At 36.3% G+C, this 23,720-nt stretch overlaps 1 protein-coding gene across 2 annotated transcripts; it reads right to left on the reverse strand.

Annotated features, from left to right (window-relative positions):
* Positions 1-15,256: 15,256 nt before the first annotated feature.
* Positions 15,257-17,825, reverse strand: LOC120423850 (uncharacterized). Of its 2 annotated transcripts, XM_039587801.2 has the most exons (4): positions 17,760-17,805; positions 17,475-17,684; positions 16,512-17,249; positions 15,257-16,456 (listed from the first exon to the last, which is right to left on the reverse strand). In XM_039587801.2, exons 2-4 carry the CDS (start codon positions 17,651-17,653, stop codon positions 15,319-15,321), a joined length of 2,055 nt encoding a protein of 684 aa, XP_039443735.1. In that variant the 5' UTR covers positions 17,654-17,684; positions 17,760-17,805; the 3' UTR covers positions 15,257-15,318. The 2 variants fall into 2 exon arrangements, with proteins under 2 accessions (XP_039443735.1, XP_039443734.1); XM_039587800.2 differs by having other exon boundaries at positions 17,475-17,825.
* Between the last annotated feature and the right edge of the window lie 5,895 nt (positions 17,826-23,720).

Here is a 23,720-nt window from a genome sequence, read left to right on the forward strand (position 1 = left end):
CTGAAATTTGATTAATCATTCTGATCAAATATAGCACTTCCGTAAGATTGTTCTGGTTGGAATCTTAGTTTTTTTTTTTTAGTTTAAGATTTCAGCACATTTCTATCCAAATTAGTTTTTGACAATACAGAGATGTCAGCAGAGAGACAGTGTTTCAAACTAACGAATGCGTATTCGTAACCTGTATAAAATAGAATTTGTTTTGCACTCCAAAATAGGCAGTAAGGCAGTTAAACAGTTAAAATACCTCGAGATACCTCTTGGATCCCATTTTCTAAGACACTTTCACCAGAGAAAAGAACGGTTTATACATGTTTCATACTTCATTATGTAAAAGGAACTTTCACGTGATTTTTGAATTTCGAAAATTAATTGAATTTTGCCTTATTTACAGACGCGGGCCTTCCAAATCTCGTAATTTAAGGTTTTTTCATTGGCCTCATTCGATTCGTCTTGAGTACCCATAAGACCCTATTGAAATTTAAAAGATTTGTTAAAGCACATCAAAAGTTATGCTTAAAAAACTGCTGCAAATAAATTTCACAATTTTCACAAAGGTTCTGAAATAACCTTTCTTATGGATTAAGAATTTTCCAGATCTGACTTACTTATCTAAAATTACAACAAGCCTAAAAAATGCTCTGAATTGACATAACCTCAATCTATTTTCCAACAGGTTTTTTTATTTGTTTTTGTTTTCTAAAATTCGATTGTACAGGGTGATTCAGTTCAATATTTGAAAAAGACAGTCGTTTAATTCAATCCAAGCTTAACAATATAAACGGTCCAAAAACGTTTTACAAGCAAGCACTGCTTCCTTTTGATTTCTAATCTTTCGTCATGGACACATAAACTGACGTGAGCAGGATGAATTGTTAGTTATAAAAATCAACTGTAAAAATGTTTAATAAATGTGTGGAAGGCATCAACCACCTGAAGGTGGATTAAGCAACGTATTTTATTAAATGTTTGAGAAAAAAAACAACAGAAAATTCAAAAATATTTGCAAAAAATACATTTTTTTGTCATTTGAAATCCAATTGGATTAAAAAAAACAATCAGCTGAAAATAGATCAGAAATCAGATTTGATTAAAAAAAACATCTGAAAGTGGATCTTGAGCAAAAAAATACAATCAAAAATACAAACTGAAAGAATCAATGAGTTATTTTCCGGTAAGTGAAAAAAAAAATCCATTTAAAACGTAAGTTTTTTTCTAATCATGGAAACAAACTTTGGGTTTTGCCTTTCGCGTGCAGTTTTAATGTGAGTAATTCGAAGTAAATATCTTTACGTTTTCACAAATTGAATATCATCTGCCATTTTTTTAATAAAGCTTTGATTATGAATTCATTTGCCAAAGAAGCCATTTTTCAATAGTGTTGTTTTTACATACAAGTCTCCATATAATTTTATAAGTCATATAAAATGAGCATATTCGAAAATCCGAACCTTGAACGTGGATTTTCTGATCGATTGGGTGTGCAAATCCCGATTTTTTGTTCCCATTTATATCACTAAAAATTAAATACCGCCAGTAGTCTGAGGGTGAGATTGGGCCCGAGGGTTGTAGGGATTACTGGTTGCAGGATTGAATATGAAATAAATTATTAAATGAGTGTTTATTATAAGATTGATTGAGTTTAGAGCGCAACAAAAAGTGCGCACCTTCATGAGCAATGCCTTGTTAGCTGACAGATTGCAGATTGAGTGCGAGAGCGCGCTAGCGAACTGCGAGAGAGAACAACGAGCAAGTAAACAGTGAGATGCGCGCGGCCGGCGAAAGAGAGAATGAAGATTGTCAAATCAGTTTTGTGGTTAATTTGTGTGGAATAAGACGTGTTGTTTGTTAATTGCAAAATATCTGTGTTTTTATTATAAATGAAAGTCCCCGATCACGACAAGGGTGAGATAGGGTCAATGTGTTTTTTTACGGATTTTACCACTTCTCAGGTTCTTCTCAATATAAACTAAATTCTGTTAAAAGGGTTGTGTAGGGGACATCTTAAGATGACTTACCTGAAAAATCTCTTTTCTAGAACAAATCCTGTCATTTGGTCAGCTGTCCAAAGTTAAGGTACGTTTTTGGCCAAAAATGAACTCTCGAAAAATCACCCTTTTAATATTTTGATGCCTCTGTGCAATCTTGTACTAAGCTTGATGGTTTTCCTATCTAGTTAGCATAAGAGAGCACATAGTCATCCCCTCTAAGGGGTGATATTTGGTAAAGTTTCAAACGATTGGCATTTAAGGTAGAGTCTAAGTCTAAGAGCAACATTAAGAGATTTTCGATGTTATTTAAATTGTTTTTGTTATTAAGATATAACGAAAGGTAACGTTTGTTGACCCATTGTCAAACCCGCTGACGGTACCCAATAAAGGTCCAGTTCAAAAGTAGAAAATAATTTCAAAATCAAAAGAATTACCAATACACTCAAACCCCGATGGTTTGACACCAACTGTTGTCAAACGAACGGGGTCACTTTTTAGTTTGACATCCCTGTTACACGGATTTCACACACACTACTAAACATTTGTTTTGATAGTGTGCGTGAGCGCCGCGTAAAAAGTGACAGTTCGTCACTTTTTAGTTTGACTTTGTCAAACAAACGGGGTACAAACTAAAAAGTGTCAAACGAAAAAGTGACCAACCACCGGGGGTTGAGTGTATGTAAATCCAAAATTATTGGAACCTCCTAAACTCCCCTGATTGCAAACCACTGAAAGATCTTCGGCAGCTGCACCGCATGACTTCGGCACTTCGGCTTCGATTCGAAGCTTCCGAACGGTGGTAGCGCCGACAGCCTACACTCTTGTGGCGTACGTGACCCGAAGCGTCGTGTGCTACCAATTCCGTTGTGGAGAGGGTGGAGGCGGCCGCGAACGGCGGCATGTTTTTTTTCCTTCAGAACTCTTTCGAGAAGGCGGTAATAGAACCATTAAACCAACAACCTGAATGCATTCATTGTTTGCAGATTATCCTGGCGAGTCATAGAGTGAAATTCCAGACAGATAGGGTTAGGGATGAAAATCGAAAACTGGCATCACTGTTTTGAACATGTTTTTTTTAAATAAATTAAGGTTCAGTTGCTGCAATTCTTGCCAAAAGATACAGTTGTGGGTTCAAACGAGGCAACACGAACTTAGGTTTGCCTCAAAGTCGCGGTTTTGCCGCAACCGCGCTGTTCTTGTCAGTGTTGTTCCGGTAAACAACGAAAACCCATCAGGGGCTCAATTATGATTAACACCTTCGGTACAGGGGGGTTTCGCGGTTTCGTGTTCTAAACAACTATACCGCTGAAGATGTTGGTACGGTTGTTGCCTGTCGACGCGCGGTTTCCTGGTTCTGGTTCTGACGTTCATCATTATTGAAGAGCGAACACTTTACGTGCGTGTACTGCTGCGGGGACACGATACCGTGTTAACAATTGTTTTACAAGCTTCGATGCGTTGAGTTCTTGAGGTTTTAATTGCTTGATGTAATCTGAGCGACACGCAAGGACTTTTGATTGATTGTTTTACAATTGGTTTTGCAATCTGAAAATTGGGAACAGGAAAGACCGTGAGAATGTGTAATACTCAAAATATAAAAAAAATATTCAGAAACTGTTTTTTGACAATTATTTGTTTATGACTTCAACTGACAGAAGCGACGAACCCATTTTCCATCAATAAACTACTTTTCCTGTTGTGGAGAATGTTTTAATAAGCTTTCCCTTGTTTTGATCAAAACACTCTCAGGAAAACCCCTTCATTTTAAGTTTAAATCATTCTCCCCATACTTTTATCAGTGGGCCTTATTAGAACGTAATTTTGAAGACATTCGAATAGGGTGCAGAATTCTGTTCCTGCACAATCTATTCAATTAACAGTAGCTGTCGTCATCCGTATTATCGAATTAACATTTCTGATTGATGATTTCACACATGCCTGCTCTCGATCGCGTTTAATTGGCTGATCAATCGCAGTACCTGAAGTTTATCCACTCGAGACCGTTCAAAGTGATTCCAGCACAGCTAGACTTTCTTCTCCGACCTTGACGACTGCTCATCGTAGATTCTGCGAATCCACCTAAACGCCAGACTTCCGCGTTCCTTTTTACTCGAGCGTGAAATGAAACGCTCAGCTAAGATGCACCCGGCAATTGAGGCGCGAACATTTTCGGCTGAGTTGGGCCGGCCACACACGCGTTGGTTTTGTTGACCTGCCCGGATGTTACCTTGGGCTATCATGGGTCTGGGCTCCTGATGCACTTGATCTGGTCGTTGACGTACATAGGCGCGTTGACCGCGTTCGTTGGTTGGTTTACGTGACTTCCTGAATGAGCCTGACCTATTATTATAACACTAATTATATTGGCGTTTTGATCAATTGGTCATTAATTCTAGCAAAACCCCGTCGGTTTTCAACCGTTATTTATTTAGTGAAACACGAGCCAAACGGGTTATTATTACGACGGAAGAACTTAAAGTCTTCCATTTTTATTTTGTCTATTCAATTTTTTGATGGAACTTGCACAACATGCAGAGCCTTACTCTGGGCCCAGTGGAAGAAAAATCAAATTTAACTCAAAAATTACGAACTCCTCGTCACAGTGTCCCTATGCAAACAAAGATTGAGCTGGAGCTGTCACTGTCACTATCCTTGCGAAATATATAAACCAGCTTTAAGTCGCATGACAAATAACTTTTGCGAGAAAGAAGATTTTGATGAAAACAAACCAACTTCTGTGGCACTCAGCGGTGTGAATGTATTTGTAAATTTTGGACCAGAAAACCTTGTTCTACTTTCAAAATGTCTGCGAACTCCTTTTCCAATATGTGATCAAAGACTCAAATTTTTCAAAAGCTTGAAAGTGGAAAAATAAATGTTATAAAATGTATATTAATTTGTTTACATAATTGTACAACTTTTTTCAAGGAATACTACAAGTTTAAGGGAACATTTTTCCCCCTGATTAAAAAAAATAAGGTAAGGAAAACTAAATTTAATTTGAAGACATTTTGCAATCGCCCTACCTTCTAAATTTCACAGTTCTGGAATTACAATTTAATAAACGTGAGTTCAAAAACACATAAAAAGAAATAAATAAATAAATTGTTTATTGGATTCACTCTACTCTACTCCACAGTTGATCTAATAAAACTGCTGTACCTGTAAATAAAATTAAATGCCCAGACAAAAAAAAAAATCAAGAACGGCAAATCGCAGCAATCAAAATAAAAAAGGACGCCCAAAACAGGTCCTAAAGTTCAATCACAGCCTACTACAGTTCGCGAAAAACATACCGGTTCTCTCGAGAGGGGTTCGTCGTCCAAGTTCAAGATCGTCACCGGTCACTAGATCTAGCGGCGGCAGCAGCACCAGCACCTTATTTTTTACTTCCACCAGATAAAACCCGCAAAAGGAGAATTGAACTCAAACGGGTTCCGATTTTTTTTTCAGCGTACTAACGAAGCTGTACAGTTTCCGTTCGATAAATCCGCTAACTTGACGCGCGGTCATTTCCGAATTGGTTATGGGGTCGTCGTAGGTGGGCAATATCGGTTTCCTGGGTTTCTGGGCTTAACCTCATGCAGCAAGGTGTGAATTATAATTTCAAATCGCCCGGTTTGGCACGCATGAAAATGCAACTTTGGTCATGCTAGAGGCTAAATAGGGGAGATGAACCTTGTTTTGACTTAAATTTCAAGTATTCTATTCTAATAAACTCTCAATAGTGTGTAATTTGGCGTTGAAACTACCTAAGGTAATGTTTAGGGCCACAAATAGGCTAGTCACGTTATCTTCATAAGGTGTTAACAGACAACCTGCGGAGGTCACACGTTAAGTGAGTCAGATTGTGGCTTTTGACAGAGCGTACACACTTAATTTAAACTGTAGAATAGCAACCGGCACTTGGCAAGGATCGGGCACGAATTTTTGCAAAACTGTTTCGTACGTCTTTGGTACGTGTGCCCCGTTCGATGGTCTAATTTAATGACCACCATCTGTCAAAGAATTCGAAATGTTGACGGCCAGCGAAGGAATGTACGTTTTAGCATTGATATCCATCTGTGAGCGAGGCAAGACTAATTTAAGGCTTGTAGATATTGGAACGGAAATGAAAGGTTTCATTAACTTTTCTATTTTTTTTAATCTCATAATTTACTTTATTTTTTGTTAGCGTGCAACGTTAACCCACTTTGTGTCAAATTTTTGACAGCTCATACTTTGCATACTAATTTTTGACAGTACATACATAGAGATCTCCACGGTTTCTCTCACGCACACCATAGAGTTATCTACGTGCGCATGTATTGTGTGTACGTACACGAAAAAGATTGAGGTTAAATTTTGTACCTGCCAGCAAAACAAATGGCGTGCTAGTGTTTGCGAGAGCGGGCTTAGATAACTCTATAATTTTGTGTTAGTGTTTGTATTTAAAGTATTGTTTTGGTTTTGATCGATTGTGATTGGCTGAATTCCAAGCAGCTGATTTTGTTTACACTATTTTTACACAGACATAGGCAAATCGAGTAGATCAATCGTCTGTGAAAAACCAGCTGTTTACCACGTGCTCGTGGTATAACAAAGAACACAGCTGATTTTGGCAGACGAATCATTCTACTCGATTTGCCTTTGTCTGCGTGTAAATTTTGTTACAAACTAACACACTCTCACGCGTGGATCTCTATTGCTTGAACAAGGTTGCCAGATTTGCTGAAATTCCTACAAAATTATAAAAAAAAAAGTTAAATCAGGAAACTAAATAAGTGCAGAAGCATATCCGAAATCTTAGGCTGTTCAACTGGTTCTGATCTTGAACGAATCTACCAAATACCATACCATTAAACGGACTAACAATTTAGAAACAAGTATTTCCACCCAATAAATTCCTCACCCCCTCGATCGCACCCTGTCGGACATAATCGTATCACATTATAAGAGCGTTAGCGCGACTCTGAAACCAGAAACGCGCAAATATCAACCTGTCGCGCAACGCTAATTCCTACCAGTTATTAGTACACCTGGGCCTGACCGATGGGCGGCGGCGGCGGCGGTTAGCGATTCTTGATTCAACTTTCGAAAATAAATAACTATACCCCTTAATATGATCACATGATTGCTTCCATTTGCCAGTCACGGTCGCTAATAAGTGCAGGCACCACTCGCACATAACGGAAATAAAACTTTCAAGAACTTTGGGACATTTTCTTTGGGTAGGGTAACAAGGGTAGGGTAAAAAGGCAATTGTAATTCAAACTCATGTTTTGCCTTCCTCACCTTACTGAGGAAAGGCTATAAAATCACTCGAAAAACGAACTTTTTAGTTAGACCTCCTAGACCTACCTTCATTTGTACATATCGACTCAGAATCACCAGCTGAGCAAATGTCTGTGTGTTTGGCTGTATGTAGACATGTGTACCAAATCAATGTCACTGGAATATCTCGTCACAGGCTCAACCGATTTTGGCCGGAATGGTTTTAATCGATCCGTCTTAACGTCCCCTTAAGTTGCTATTTAAATTCATGCAGTTTTATCATGTATTTAAAAAGTTATGCTAAAAAAACTGTTTCATATTAAATTAAAATTATGGTAAAAAGGGTGGTTTTTTCATGAAACCCTCACATGTTATATATTTTTAGAAAGCATATGAGAAGACCTTTTAGGTGGAGTAAGAATTTTCAAGATCTGACTTATCTATCTTAAATCACAAGCAGTTTAAAAAATAGTCTGAATTCACATAACCTCAACTGGTCGGGTCTGATCGCCACGAAAAAGCCGTGTAGAGGGATGCCATTTTCCTCAAAGGCCGTGTCTGTATAATCTTGACAAAAAGTCTGTAGGTAGTCTGTTTTTTTACTCATCGTTTATTTTTATTAGGACCCCTTAGGTGCTGCGAACGTTAGAGGAGATCCATAAACATGTGGACACTTTAGGCGGGTTGTAATCACTATAAATGAGAGGAAGGCACCAACCACCTAAAGGTGGATTAAGCAACGTTTTTTTTTTTAAATAAACTTCTTCTAAAAAGCTCAGTTTTCAACATGAGTTTCTGTCACACATGAAACCGTTTCACCGTCAATGTGTCAAAAGCACATATGGGTCTAGGTCTAGGCTTACACCCTTACCAAAAATCATGACTTTTTGAGTTCCAAATCCCACTTTTCATACGATTTTTTCAGTTCAACCCATATAACCATTTTTATGGTTGTAGTACCTGAACTCAAAAAATCGCATGAAAAGTGGGATTTGGAACTCAAAAAATAATGATTTTTGGTAAGGGTGTATGTGCCAAAGCTACACGTCAAACGATGGCTGCATATTTATCAAAGAGCCCCCCTGATGTGCACTCAAATTTGAGTTACGTCTAGCTTGTCAAAACTCCAAATTTTGTCAACAATCCGTAAAACTTCTAGCAAACTGCCCCGTCGTGCCCACCAGACTGAGGAGATGGAACAGTTAGTCACCGTTGGTAGCTGCGGGGTTAGATGACCGCAAACGGACGCCTTATCCGTAGGGCATCAGCGCGGTTTGCTTCCTCTGTCGTGATATTCTTATTACACGCCGCCGTCGTGAGGATCGATGCTGGGCAGTTTAGCTAAATATATGCACAACAGCTGGAAAAGTACTCACGATAAATTGAAAGCCATTAACCGTTGGACTTAAAACTCGGGAGTGCGATATAGTTGGCACGGAAGCAGAGATTAATAGACTTTTATATTTCAAAATAAACAAATAATTAAAAGCATGTTGATTAAATCTAAATAACCGTGCAGCTGTCAAAATACAAACTAAATCAAAAAGACTTACAAGAGAGTTTAAAATATAAATCTGTGTATCTTTGCCCCAGGGACAAGAAGATCAAGGGGTGGTTCCGGAACAACCCCTCGATGCATGTACCTCTTCTATTGGGGGGGTAACGATTGTGGTGGGCTCGCATGTGCGCATGTGTGAGCGGCACAGAACTTTGCCAAGGTCGTTTTAGGCGGCGCATGATCGCGTGAAGATATCTCGAGACGAGCGACGTTCAAATGGGCTCCCACAGAAAGATTGTAGCTGATGATTACGCCCGTGTGGGATTGTAGATACGGGTTTTGTCTGACCTGGGCCTAGGTTTTTTTTATGTGCGGAAAGATGATGGAGCTACCGATTTCTATAAGATAGGTTTGCTTTGGGTCAAGTTCGCTGCGAAATCATGTCATTGCTAGTGTTAATCGATGGATAAATTGGGCAAACTTTGTTTGATTGTTCATGCGAGTATTTTAACTAATAATCGAAACACGATCAACAAGAATCAAGTACATATATATATATATATATATATATATATATATACAGCAATTCCATTTGAAAAGAGCCTAAACCGAAAAAAAAGTTCTCCGATCGGGCTCAAAATTTTTCTAGGGGTTCCTTGGCCAAAATAATTAGACCCGTATTTTTTTGTTTGGCCATTAGGGTGACCTACACCGTGCTAGGGTGGTTCGAAAAATGGCAATTTTCGTTATTTTTCGCAAAAACCACTTTTTTCGAAAAATCATGCCTCCGCGCCATTTCATCCGATTTTAGCTGTCTTAGACGCAAAAGAAAGGTGATGAGTTTGGCTATTTGGGAAAAATAGTAAGAAGTTCCAAAAATCTAGCTTAACTATTGAAAAAGTCGTATGAAAACTTAAAATGGCGTTTTGACCGTGTCTGGACCAAAGAGCCTATGTCTGAAAATATTTTTATCGGATTCCTCGAAAAATTTCACATAACATATCAAAAAATTGGCGATGTCGAACCGTATGTTTCCGAGATATGATTTTTTGAAAATAAAAACTGCGTTTTTTGACGCGCCGCGCGCAAAGACAGGAAAATGACGAAATCGGCAAAAAATCAACTTTTTTCACTAAAACTGCGATAACTTAAAAATTTCAGCGATGACCTATACATGTCTGGGTATCAAAATTTTCGTAATTAAAAGACGCAACTTTTGGTACCCAGACATATATAGGTCATCGCTGAAATTTTTAAGTTATCGCAGTTTTAGTGAAAAAAGTTGATTTTTTGCCGATTTCGTCATTTTCCAGTTTTTGCGCGTGGCGCGTCGAAAAACTCAGTTTTTATTTTCAAAAAATCATATCTTGGAAACGTACGGTTCGACATCGCCAATTTTTTGATATGTTATGTGAAATTTTCCGAGGAATCCGATAAAAATATTTTCAGACATAGGCTCTTTGGTCCAGACACGGTCAAAACGCCATTTTAAGTTTTCATACGACTTTTTCAATAGTTAAACTAGATTTTTGGAACTTCTTACTATTTTTCTCAAATAGCCAAACTCATAACCTTTCTTTTGCGTCTAAGACAGCTAAAATCGGATGAAATGATTTTTAGAAAAAAGTGGTTTTTGCGAAAAATGACGAAAATTGCCATTTTTCGAACCACCCTGGTACGATGTAGGTCACCCTAATGGCCAAACAAAAAAATACGGGTCTAATTATTTTGGCCAAGGAACCCCCAGAAAAATTTTGAGCCCGATCGGAGAACTTTTTTTTCGGTTTAGGCTCTTTTCAAATGGAATTGCTGTATATATATATATGTATAAATGTGCAACAGAGACAAAGAATTTGACATAATTTTTTTTTGTACATGTGAAACTATGAAATCGTTGGTTTATTTATTAAAAACAAAACAATGTTTTCGTAGGAGTGACGTCTTTATAAGGCTTTCTAGGCCCAGTGAAAAAAATATAATTTAACTCAAAAATGACGAACTCCTCGTCACAGTGTCCTGATGCAAACAATGATCGAGCTGTAGCTGTCACAGCCCTGCGAAGTATGTTGGCTGACATATCGGGCAGTCAGTCAAAAAAAAACCAGCTAGAAGTCGCCTGACAAAAATTTTTTGCTAGAAAGAGATAGGAAACCTGATGCAAACAAAAGTCCAGCTGTCATGTAAACATACTTTGAATATGTTGGTAAATTTCTGACTAGAAAGCCTTATTGATGTTCTACAGCTTCCTGTCAAATTACACGCTCACTGCAAGTTAACTGATAAAGAGTAAATTGCTACCATCGCGCTGATGTCGCACGTGTTTCCAGGGCATTCACACTTGAAAGTGAACGTACAACTCGATTTCAAGGTCTCGATTCTTCCTGTTCGGGACTCCACTCTGCGCTATGCGCGAGGAAGTTCTAGAAAGGTGGTAGCAACTTTCCGGAATTAAAGCGCCACGGATCAATGATCGTTAACGAAGTGGCATTGCACTTGAAAAAAAACAGCAATAACCGCAGCCAATCAACCGAACCGAAAGGCTGAACGAGATAATGGCTTAAAAGAACAATGTTAGTGCAAAATTTAAACGCCGCGAGATGAATCCATGACCTTAAACTCAGCCAAAACAAAAGCGTGAGAGAAACGCGCATGCTAACCAGGCCCCCCTGAGGATGTCGTAAAGTCTTAATATCGATCGATTGATCCGAGGCGTCGGACGGAACACCGTGCTGCGGCCAACATTTCCGCTCATAAATCAGCTGCAGTCTAAAGTCTTCTTGCCCTGGGCTGTCAGCTTCTTTTTTCGGCGACGACGCTATAATTACTCCTCGCGCTACCGTTATACACAGTTCGTCGCCGATGAGCCATAAAGAGATCATCCATCACGGCGGGCGACGCCATTATGGCGTCAATGTCAAATGCTGCACAAGCAGCAGGGCTGGGCGCCGAAAGTGATAGTCGCATGGTCGAAAGGTTATTCAGCCACGAGGCTGATGACTTATGAGCGGAAATAAAATTAGAATGGACACGCTAATTCGAACTTCGATCGATTGATTGAGACATAATTAGAAATATATAGAACAAAAAAATGGGGCTGATGAAATCGAAATCGTATCCGGAAGAGGCGCGAAATCGTGTCCATTTATGATGGCATCAACCCTGAACGAAATCTGTTCATAATCCCAAAGCTGCCAATTAAGAGTGGCATCGGTGAAAACCGCGCGTTAGTTGCTCAATTATGTCACTCAATCAGCATGTGTCAATTCAGGTTCAGCAGAAGTTAGAAACGCAGCACTTCCGGTTTAAAACAGGATTGATGCAAAAATTAATCACCCGTTACCGCTTGGCTGGCAGTTATTTATCGATGTAGAAAATTAATCGTCTCGACCGGCATAACGGGATTCTGCGCTACAGTCGTTGGTGATTAATAAATAGATCGTGACACGTGCGCTTTTGTGACGCTGCCGGAAAAATGTAAAACACACATTTAATGATGAAATGTGATTTGATTCGATAAAATATTAGTAATTTCCTAGAATTTTGCCATATAAAGCTATCTATCAGTGAAAAAAAGCACGAGCATTTCAAATTTGCCCCGCCATTTTAAAAACTTTGAGCAAACCTGCTCTTAAATTATTTTATAAGTTTGGGGTAAAAAAATTCAATAAAGGTTAATTAATCGGAAAAACATGACAAGAAAATGAAATCAAAATCAAAATTTTTCTGGTTTAATAAAAAACAGTTGTTTTTTTTTTTGCTATTTGAAAATATAAAAATAATGAAAGAGATCCAGACGATTTCAAATCATAAACTAAAGAATTTGGTCCTAAAATTAAGCTTAAATTTGTGATATTATTGTTCACAGCGATAAAGCTTATTTTTCTGAGTGCATTGATCCTTTGTACGACCGCAAAGGATTTTAAATAGATTTTTAAATCAATTTTGAAAAACTAACTTCGCGGCTCTTCCTGACAGATAAGGTCCTTGACAGCCAGGAAGGTGCTGTGTCCTATCCCTCGCCTAGACCAGACCAAAATACATGATAAAGCTGTCAGACCAAATCTGTCAGACCAAGACTGCCAGACCAAAGAGCAAAAAGTAAACAATCTTGGTCTTCGACGTAGGTGCACACATACAAGAAAAGAAAATTTGAAAAAAGAATTTTATTTTTCCAATTCAATGACTGGGTTTGGACTGCAAAATTGAATGTACGTCAGAAAATGATTAAACAGTGCACAGTGGTCCGAAACCGAAATCTAGCGTGACAAAATTGATAGCGGCCACACGTTAAGATTTAGAGCTTTGGTGTCTTCGGGACAAATGATCAGGGTCAATAGGGACATCTTTTGGTATGGTGGACATTAGGGTGGTCCAAATTTTAGGGTGGTTCAGAATTTTTATTTTGGCGGGATGACGAGATAGCGCTTTGGTGTCTTCAGAAAAGTTGTAGGGAACACCATTCTGAGCAACTTTGCTGAAGGGCACAAAGCTCTATCTTCAAACGGGAAGTTTCTAGAGCCATTTTTGTTATTTAGGTTTGGGTGTTTATGAAAAAATGAGTTTTTTGAATTTATCAACTCAGGCTTATGTCGTAGTGAGTTGGTGTCTTCTAGACATTTGAAGAGCTTATCAAAACACACATTTATCTTCCAAGAGAGCGAAAATCGGACCTTTTAAACGAAAGTTATAGCCAAAATACGACAAAAAAGACGCCATTTTGAAATGTGAATAACTTGAAAAGGTGGTGGAGTTTGACCTCGCTCTTAGAAGCATCTGAAAGTACACATTCTAGAGTACATTTGCTGAAAATATCTCGGAGGTCTTTTTTGTTTAACTCATTTAATCTTAATTAGAAAATGAGCATTTTTAAATCGTTTTTTGCCCATAACTTTTGATAGAATTTTCCAAAATTCGTTTTTCAAGAACGAAAATGTTCATTTTGACAAGCTCTACAATTGTCTAGAAGGGCTCAAAAATGTGCAAAATGATCTAGTGGTTGTAAAAGAAGAAACAAGTTTTTACTGAAATATTTCAGGAATAAATTTAATTATTTTGTTGATTCCTGAAATATTTCAGTAAAAACTTGTTTCTTCTTTTACAACCACTAGATCATTTTGTACATTTTTGAACCCTTGTAGACAATTGTAGAGCTTGTTAAAATGAACATTTTCGTTCTTGAAAAACGAATTTTGGCCAATTATATCAAAAGTTATGGGCAAAAAACGATTTAAAAATGCTCATTTTCAAATAAGGCTTTCTAGTCACAAATTTACCAACACATTCAAAGTATGTTTACATGACAGCTGGACGTTTGTTTGCATCAGGTTTCCTATCTCTTTCTAGCAAAAGTTTTTTGTCAGGCGACTTCTAGCTGGTTTTTTTGACTGGCTGCTCGATACGTCAGACAACATACTTCGCAGGGCTGTGACAGCTACAGCTCGATCATTGTTTGCATCAGGACACTGTGACGAGGAGTTCGTCATTTTTGAGTTAAGTTATTTTTTTTTCACTGGGCCTAGAAAGCCTTATACAGACTGATTTTTAAGAAAAAATGTAAAAAAATGGGGTATTGGGGCAAAATGAACCCTTTGCCGTTTTGTGCGGTGGATGAAACCAACACCAATCGATTCCTCGGATTTTTTTTTACATAAGTAACATTATTTTTCATACCAGGGAACCAGCCGCGTTCAATTAAGTCCGATTTTGGGTTCCATTTCGCCCACTGTGCACTGGGGTGGAAGGTTCCTTGGAGTAAAAGAGGTTTGGGTGCTCTCCCCATTCAAGCCTTCGGACTCCTAGGTTCGAGCAGAAACTGGCAATAGAGACCACAAAAGACCCGGGGTCGTTAATGTGGATGGTTTGATTATTATTATTTTTTTACATCAAAAGTTTCGTAGAAAATAAGAGGAAAAGTTATAATTAAACTGATTTTTTATTGAAATAAAAGTTAAAACATTTAAATACTGACAAAATTATAAATTAACATGGATTTTTAGAATTATATATTTATTAAATACACAAAATTTAGAAGAAAACTTGATAACAACATTTATTACACGAAAATATATTTTATTTTCAATAGTTTGACTTTTTGAATCAAAATTTTTGACAAAAAATCAAATTACGAGCGCAACCTGTCAAAGCTAGTCAAAGCTGTTTGCGCCACAGGCTCATGTACACGCTAACGACAAACCACTACATTTTTGTTCGGCGCAGCAGATGTTTTCGTGCTACAGAAGTGATGCACACTTTGGTTTAGTGCTGCGCGGAGAGTAATATAAACTATTTAAAATATTTGAATAAATACAATGATAATTTTCAGTTTCAGAATTCAAATTGAGTTGACAAAAACGATTCAAGGTTAGATTAGAAAGATTAGGTAGATTATTTCAATTTCACGTATAAATTAATCCAGCTGTAAAAATATTTGTTCGGATCAAATTTATTTCTATAAGGCATACAGTTTTCAAAATATTCATCACATATTTTTATTACAGAGTGATTGCAAGCGTAATTCAAATAAAGTTTTCGTTAAATATATATTTCTCTCCTATATTCTTATCATTTGATACTTAATTAAAATTGCTTCATATTAAACATCCTACCTACATCTTCGATAAGTTCCCTAACTTCCTTTGCCCCAGGTCGTTTCATTCTGTCTCTCAAGCACCTCCTCGACAATTCCAACAATCTACGACCTCCTTCAACCCAGCGCTCCTCCCCAATTACCCTCGAGTCGACCATCCCAATAAAATCCGCATCCCGCGCCGATACTCGCTCCAGAAGATCATCCTGATCCACGTTTGCACTACCCCCACTGACACCGCCAATGGCGTCCTCTCCGGAAACCACTTCCGCCATTACGACCCCAAACGAATAAACGTCCAATGCCGGCGTTACGATGCCTCGAAGCGCTTCCACCGGAAGATAAGCGGCCGTTCCCGCCACGACGGTGGCCGTTGTGCTTTCGACGCGTTTTACCAGTCCGAAATCGGCCAGCTTGGCTGTGGTGCCTTGCAGGAGAATGTTTGCTGGGGTTACGTCCCGGTGGATTACCGGATCCGGCAGGGCGTGGAGATACTCGATGGCCAATGCGATTCCCAAGAGGTAGCTCAGTCGGCTGGTCGGGGGCAACGTTTGACCTTCGCGGTTCGCCCTTAAGGCCCGTTCCAAGGTGCCGTCTGGAAGATACTCGTACACAAGACAGAGGTGGTCATTTTCTGAATATCCGAAAAGCTTGACGATATTCGGATGATGACACTGGGAAAGAATCTGCCGTTCTCGGTCAAACTTTTGCCGGTAGTTCTCGTTGGTTGGGAGTAGCCGTTTAACGGCAGCTGCCGCTATGTTTGAGGTTAAATTGACAGCTAGACAGACCTGTCCGAAGCCACCCTTTCCCAGGAAGTGACCGTTTGGTTTCCGCAGGTCACCATTGGTGAAAGGATCAGCGTTAAAGTTAGCCGTGGCCACTTGTAAGTTCTGGTACGAAAAGTGAACAGGTTCCGCGGTTGCCGAATCAGTTATGGAGAATTTTATCAGGTCTGATACTAGAGTAGAGTTGATGTCGACAGAGTTGTTTGAGCTGGTAGAGTATTGCTGCGTCGATCCCAGTACAGATAGCCTTGGAATATCGGCGCTATCGTGCTCTGATCGATGAGAAGAACTAACAGGGCCATTCATGAGCCCAGAAAAGTCCGGTAGACCGTTTGAAGAACTGAAAAATAAAATCATCATTCATCAATCCTCAAAGGCCAGTTAACATTCCCTACCTAACATTATCCGGCACGCGATCACAAAAGATCGACAAGTTGGGCAACCCTTCATCTCCTTCGCCAGATTCACCTTCTTCACTGATCGTTCCCAACGCTGAAAGTGGCTCTTCCGCAGATTGACTCATAACGGAGCTTGCACTGCTCTCATTGCTGACGCTATCCGAAGTTGACGAAATGGCACTTCCAAGCAGTATCACCGGTATCTGACTCATTCCAGACGGACCGGCCACTGGCTCCTCCGATCGTAGTAAGGCACTTATGTTAGGTCGATCGACGACCGGTTCACCAATTTGTTCGTTGTTATCGCTGAGTGAAATCTGCGACAGTGTTCCGTCCAGCATTGAGTTCCTCAGCAAGTCCGGAAAGTCTTTAACATCGTCGCGCTTTTCGGGTTCTGATCGATCCAAGTTGTTGTTCACTGTCGATGACTCCATCCCATTAAGCAGGATCGTTGAGTTGGGATAGGATACCTGATCGAGCCCACGTTCGATCTCCCCGTTCAGCAGTCCCTCAATATCAATTCTAGCCGCCGGACCAGACTGAGGTCTTGCAGGAGGATCCTCCTTCAAAAGATTGACAGCGACCTCATCGGCAGCCCGGAACATGTTCCCCTTGACCAGCAGCTTCAGCAAATGCTCGAGCGTGGGACGATCCTGCAACTTACCGGAACTGCCCCACTCCTCCAAAAGCTGAAGCGCGCATCGCCGTTCCTGCGAAGCGTGCTTGTCCAAGTCTCTGTAATCGAGCGTGGACGTTAGACAAATTACTAACTATATAGTGACAGAATGACAGAATTGACTGAGTTTAAACCGGAACTCTGCATTCCCAAAACTGGACCCGTAAGCTACTGATAAGATATCACTAGCATAAGATAATTTTTCTCTCAACATAATCCAATCCACTCACGCCTAGAGGGTAATTGCTGGAATTACCATTAGATCTAACGTATGGATGACTCACCGTTCCTGGTTGCCGTTGTACTTGGTGAGATAGGCGCCCGGTGGTTGATCCACATCACCGATTCGCCGTGGAATCAGATAGAACAGAGTGCGCCAGTCGTCCTCCAAAATTTCCGTCAGACTTTCCAGATCGAACGGGGTAACCTTCCGGATCTCGGTGGTGCGCTGGTAGCGGGTCATTTTTTTATGTCTTCGGAAACGCCTTGTTTTGCTGCAAATATTATGAAAAGAATTTATTCACGTCCTCAGAATGGTAAAGGACTCGACGTAGGGCTCGGACTCGGACCAGCAATCGGCAGGCCAATGTCATGTGTTGTGCGCGGGTGGTTTGTTTTGGTACTGAGCTGGGTCGTAAATTGACGTACCTGTGGCGATACAAAAAAAATACCAAAACATAAAGAGCGCATTGTCTGCCAGCCCTGCCTGCGCGAGGATTGGTAGTGGAAAGTCGAATTTTATGACTTGTACGTTTATCGAAAATTACTCTGATTTTGACAAAGGTCAGCCTACACATCCACTGAAACCCTGATGGTTTGACACCTACAATCACAATCACAATCACTTAGCTTAGAAAATTTCACTTAGCTTAGGAATTTGAATCAATGGAAATGAATCTGAGTTTCTACAATGGAAAAGTAATCAAATTAGAAACTGACGTTTGGTTTGGAAAATTTCAAAATCTACGGTAAGTTGACGTTTCCATATCAAAGGTAAACAAACAACTGCATAGCAACGTATATCAGCCCAGCAAGTTTTCTAAGTTGATTGTGGATGACGAACGTAAGTTGCAGACTTTCCTAAGTAACTACTTTACTTAGATGTTCTAAGCTAAGTGATTGTAGATAGGCCATTATCTACGTGCGCTATATTGCGTGTACGTACACGAAAAAGATTGAGGTTAAATTTTGTACCAGCCAGCAAAACAAATGGAGTGCTAGTGTGCGTGAGCTCGGGCTTGTCGCCGCGGCACTAAACCGAATTGAGCGAGTTTAACTCTCGCGACGATTTTCTGTCGCGAAATATCTGTCAAGCTTGTTTGGGCTGTTTCGAATCAGTGTGTTAGCTTTTTTGTTTTGATTGCTGGGTTTTGTTTGAGTCGTTGGAAAACATCGTGGGGTTCTACGTGGTTTTGCAAAGAAATGCGACAATAATGTTTAAATAATTAGTGATTAAAATCATTATAGGGGTTCAAACTAGCATCAGAACTGTTTTGGTTGGGTCATGTAATGATTTTCAATTTGTTCCCAGCTTCAGAAGGAGAGATAAAATGTCAAGAGTTTTGGTCACAATCTTGGGCTGGGTTGCTATCTGGCCTCAACAAAATTACCGAGTGACCGTCAATCTGGTCCGTTAGTCCCATCACGAGTTAGCCATGATAATCCGGTTGCTGATTTGGTGGGCCCCAGAATTTATAAAATTTGTTTTGACAAAGACACCCTTTTGAAAGCCGAATTTGTCGTCATTATCCTTTTCAGGCTAGACCAGGCTTGCCACACGTACAGATATTTTTGGCACAGACCAAACACTCAATCAAGTATAACTTTAAAGAAAAACATTTTTATCAAAAACTAAACAAGTAAAAAGATGCAAAAAAAAGTGTATCTTTTTAGTGCAGTTTAAAAAACTACTCAAGTGTATTTTAACTATAAAAATAATTAGTTTGAGTGTTTGGTCTGTGCCAAAAATATCTATACTTGTGGCAACGCTGGGCTAGACTTTATGGCAGGGGTGACCAAAGTATGGCCCGCGGGCCAAACGTGGCCCGCGAAGTGATTTTTCATGGCCCGCGGACCCATTTTGAATGGTCATGTCAAATGACCCTTTGACCATTTGTAAAGTGATTTTAGGTTTATTTTATGTATGTTAATGCCAATATTTTTTATTTTCTCTTAAGGGGTTACATACATGTAAATCGGCAAAAAGGTTGGCAGAGGTTGGTATGAGCATACATTTAATTTCTTTTAAATCTATTTTCAGGGCATTAAAATATACATTTACATCTATTACCAAAACAAATTTGAAGACATTTGGTTGTATCATTGCCGAGATATAGCTATTTGAAGTTAGATGTTTCTAAAAACGGGTGCCACGATATCTCAACACTGCTTTGACCAAATCGCCTAAAAATTTTGGTGAAGACTCGTTTAACCAGTCCTGTGCGCATGACGAAGGCCAATTTTCAAAAAGTTTATTTGAAAAAAAGTTAAAAATATTTTTAATGTTTTTCATATAAAAATCCGACAGTTTTTGATTTTTGTATTATTTTTAAAGCAAACTCTCAAAACCGTTCAGAAAGTTTGACAGTTCGCTTTGCGCATGGCCAAATTTTGAACTTAAATCGTCTCTAGCTCAGTTCTGTTACGAAATATCTTCATGAAACTTTCACAAGTGATTGAAAATCATATTTTTAGTGGATTACTTGAATTTTCTGAAATACCAAATTTTGTGATTCTCTACATGTATGTAACCCCTTATTCAGGGTTGTTACGAAAAAGTCGAAGAAAAATCCGCGCCAGATCCGCGCCGACCCCAAAACCCAATCCGCGCGAAATCCGCGCCATATAAAAAAATCGCGACAAACATAGAAGAGAGTAACATAATGAATAAAATTTTAAACGAAAAAAGAATAATACAGAAAGCATTACTGATCCGTTGATCAGTTGTGGATTCATATCCCACCTGCACCAAGTGGAATCTTTTCTGCCATTTCTGAAACAATATTAGCAATTTTTTGTAACACTTTAAATATCGTTGCTTTAAAAACAAATTTAGGAAAAAAATTAAATACAAAAATTAAAAAAAATTAAAACCCTAAAATAAATTACCAAATAATAAAATATAGGGACTTGATAATTTTCACCAAATTTTCTTCTTAAACTTTCTCTAAACTAAAATATGACTCCGAAAATGATTCGAACTAAGAAAATGGCAAAAAAACAATTATTTAATAATTTAATAATTTAATAATCAAATAATAAAATAACTTAATAATTTAATAACTAAATAACTAAATAATTAAATAATTTAATAATTTAATAATTTAATAATTTAATAATTTAATAATTTAATAATTTAATAATTTAATAATTTAATAATTTAATAATTTAATAATTTAATAATTTAATAATTTAATAATTTAATAATTTAATAATTTAATAATTTAATAATTTAATAATTTAATAATTTAATAATTTAATAATTTAATAATTTAATAATTTAATAATTTAATAATTTAATAATTTAATAATTTAATAATTTAATAATTTAATAATTTAATAATTTAATAATTTAATAATTTAATAATTTAATAATTTAATAATTTAATAATTTAATAATTTAATAATTTAATAATTTAATAATTTAATAATTTAATAATTTAATAATTTAATAATTTAATAATTTAATAATTTAATAATTTAATAATTTAATAATTTAATAATTTAATAATTTAATAATTTAATAATTTAATAATTTAATAATTTAATAATTTAATAATTTAATAATTTAAAAATTTAATAATTTAATAATTTAATAATTTCATAATTGAATAATTGAATAATTGAATAATTTAATAATTTATTAATTTAATAATTTAATTTATTTAATAATGTAATAATTTAATAATTTAATAATAAAATAATTTAAAAATTTAATAATTTAATAATTTAATAATTTAATAATTAAATAATTAAATAATTTAATAATTAAATAATTTAATAATTTAATAATTTAATAATTTAATAATTTAATAATTTAATAATTAAATAATTTAATAATTTAATAATTTAATAATTTAATAATTTAATAATTTAATAATTTAATAATTTAATAATTTAATAATTTAATAATTTAATAATTTAATAATTTAATAATTTAATAATTAAATAATTAAATAATTTAATAGTTTAATAATTTAATAATTTAATAATTTAATAATTTAATAATTTAATAATTTAATAATTTAATAATTTAATAATTTAATAATTTAATAATTTAATAGTTTAATTATTTAATAATTTAATAATTTAATAATTTAATAATTTAATAATTTGATAATTAAATAATTTAATAATTTAATAATTAAATTATTTAATAATTTAATAATTTAATAATTTAATAATTTAATAATTTAATAATTTAATAATTTAATAATTTAATAATTTAATAATTTAATAATTTAATAATTTAATAATTTAATAATTTAATAATTTAATAATTTAATAATTTAATAATTTTTTTAATTTAATAACTAAATAATTTAATTATTTAATAAATAAATAATTAAATAATTTTATAAATTAATAACTTAAGAACTTTCTTAAAAAATTAAAAAATTAAGAACTTAAAAAATCCATGTTAATTTTTTTTTTGTAATTTTTCAATGTGAGAATTCATATTTCTTTTTGCGTTTTTGAGTCTGCAAGATTTGGCAATTTAAATTTATGAATTCTATTTTTTTGTTTAATTGAATATGTAAATTCTGAAATTTTCAATGTTAGACGGAGATTTTAGCAGATTGCTAAGTGGATTTCGTCATGTTTTGATAATTGGGAGTAGAACCAAAAAAACGACCCCGGGTCTTTTGTGGTCTCTATTGCAAGTTTCTGCTCGAATCTAGGATTCCGAAGGCTTGAATGGGGAGAGCACCCAAACCTCTTTCTACTCCAAGGAACCTTCCACCCCAGTGTTTGAACTGACGACCTTTGGATTGCGAGTCCAACCGCCGCCAGTGATTCCACCGGAGTAGGCTTGGTTTGGTGTGTTGTTTGTACTTATGGCATGGAGACAACTCCTACACCTGGAATGACTTAACGGCCTAACAACCAAGGCCGGAACCGACATTTTACTTCCTCATCCGATGGAAGGTTGCAGCAGATGGGAATCAAACCCAGAATCATCCGCTTACAAAGCGGACAGCGTAACCATTCGGCCACGCACTGCCACCCGGGGGGAGTAGAACCAATTCTACCCAAATCAGAGTGGCAACAGAATCTTTCAATTTTTAATACCACAAATTTCAAAATTTAAATTTAAGATTGAAAAAACTTAAAAAATCTAAAAAGATCTAAAGCTTTTTGAAATTCTGTAATTTTTCGAATTTTGTAATTTTGAAATTGTAATTAATATGCTCACTCAATATTTATTGTATGCTATATTAAAAAATTCCTTGGAAACTTTGGAACCCTGTACCGATCAAAAAAAATCTAAGGGTTAAATCCCATCGGAACATACCCTAAGAATCATTTAAGTACATCCTTATGTCTAAATCTTTGGAAAAAGTTTAAAATATGAGTCAGAAGATAAAATTTAAATGTATCATGTGAATAATTGTAGAAAAATATTTAAACCAGGTAAGCAAATGTTAACAAAAATTATGAGTTGTAATGTTATGTAAAATTTATATAAGAAATCTCAATACATTTTGAAAAATTAACGCTCCTTGAAGATTATTTTGAAGATTCGTATTAAGAAAAAAACAATGAATAATTTTCAGAAGAAAATTTTCTTCATTAACAACTTCATAGAAATTGATGTTTTTGCACTCAAAGAAAAAGATTGAATTTATTTAATTGCTTATAATATTTTCCTTTGTAACTTGAAGAAATTCTATCGTTCTCAATTATTTTATTTATGAAAATTGCTATCCGCGCGAAATCCGCGCCTGAACAAAATTAGCCAGCAAATCCGCGCCAGATCCGCGCGATACGCGCCATCCGCGCCATCCGCGCGATCCGCGCCGTCCGTAACAACCCTGCTTATTATAAAACTAATGATTTATCAATTTTTATCCTAATTGAAATAATTTTACACCTTTCAATGTTAGTGAAACTATCCTCAAAATTATAATGAAGCAATTTTGTAAATGTCTATTAAACGTTAACATTTTTACTTAGCCGTTGCAAATTTTTTTTTTTACTTGCCGTTGCAAATATTTTTTGAAGTTTATGTCCCTTGACTCTGACCAAAGTCGAGAGGATTTGAGTTGATAAGACTTCTATTTCCATTAAAATTTTATGAAAAAAATATTGCCCCTGATTTTTCGAACCAATTTTGAAAGGGGCGACATAAACTTTGAAAAATATTTGCAACAGCCTAATAGCAAAAATGTAAGTATTTCATATTAATTTAAAAATCATGTTGAACCTTAAAAAAATTAATAAAAATTACAACAAGATTTTCTGCTTAATTTTTTTTTCGTCGAACCTTACATTTTTTGAAAATTTTGATTTCAAATCAACTGTACGAG

This window comes from Culex pipiens, chromosome 1 (genome assembly GCF_016801865.2).
Source record: "Culex pipiens pallens isolate TS chromosome 1, TS_CPP_V2, whole genome shotgun sequence".
Taxonomy (NCBI): Eukaryota; Metazoa; Arthropoda; class Insecta; order Diptera; family Culicidae; genus Culex; species Culex pipiens.

What these genes read in the sequence shown, in the direction of transcription:
- LOC120423850 (XM_039587800.2), bottom strand. Translation starts at nt 17,653, where the DNA reads ATGACCCGCTACCAGCGCACCACCGAGATCCGGAAGGTTACCCCGTTC. An exon ending in TACAACGGCAACCAGGAACG is followed by an intron (nt 17,250 to 17,474) that starts GTGAGTCATCCA and finishes GCTCGATTACAG; the next exon opens with AGACTTGGACAAGCACGCTT. An exon ending in CGCGTGCCGGATAATGTTAG is followed by an intron (nt 16,457 to 16,511) that starts GTAGGGAATGTT and finishes TTTATTTTTCAG; the next exon opens with TTCTTCAAACGGTCTACCGG.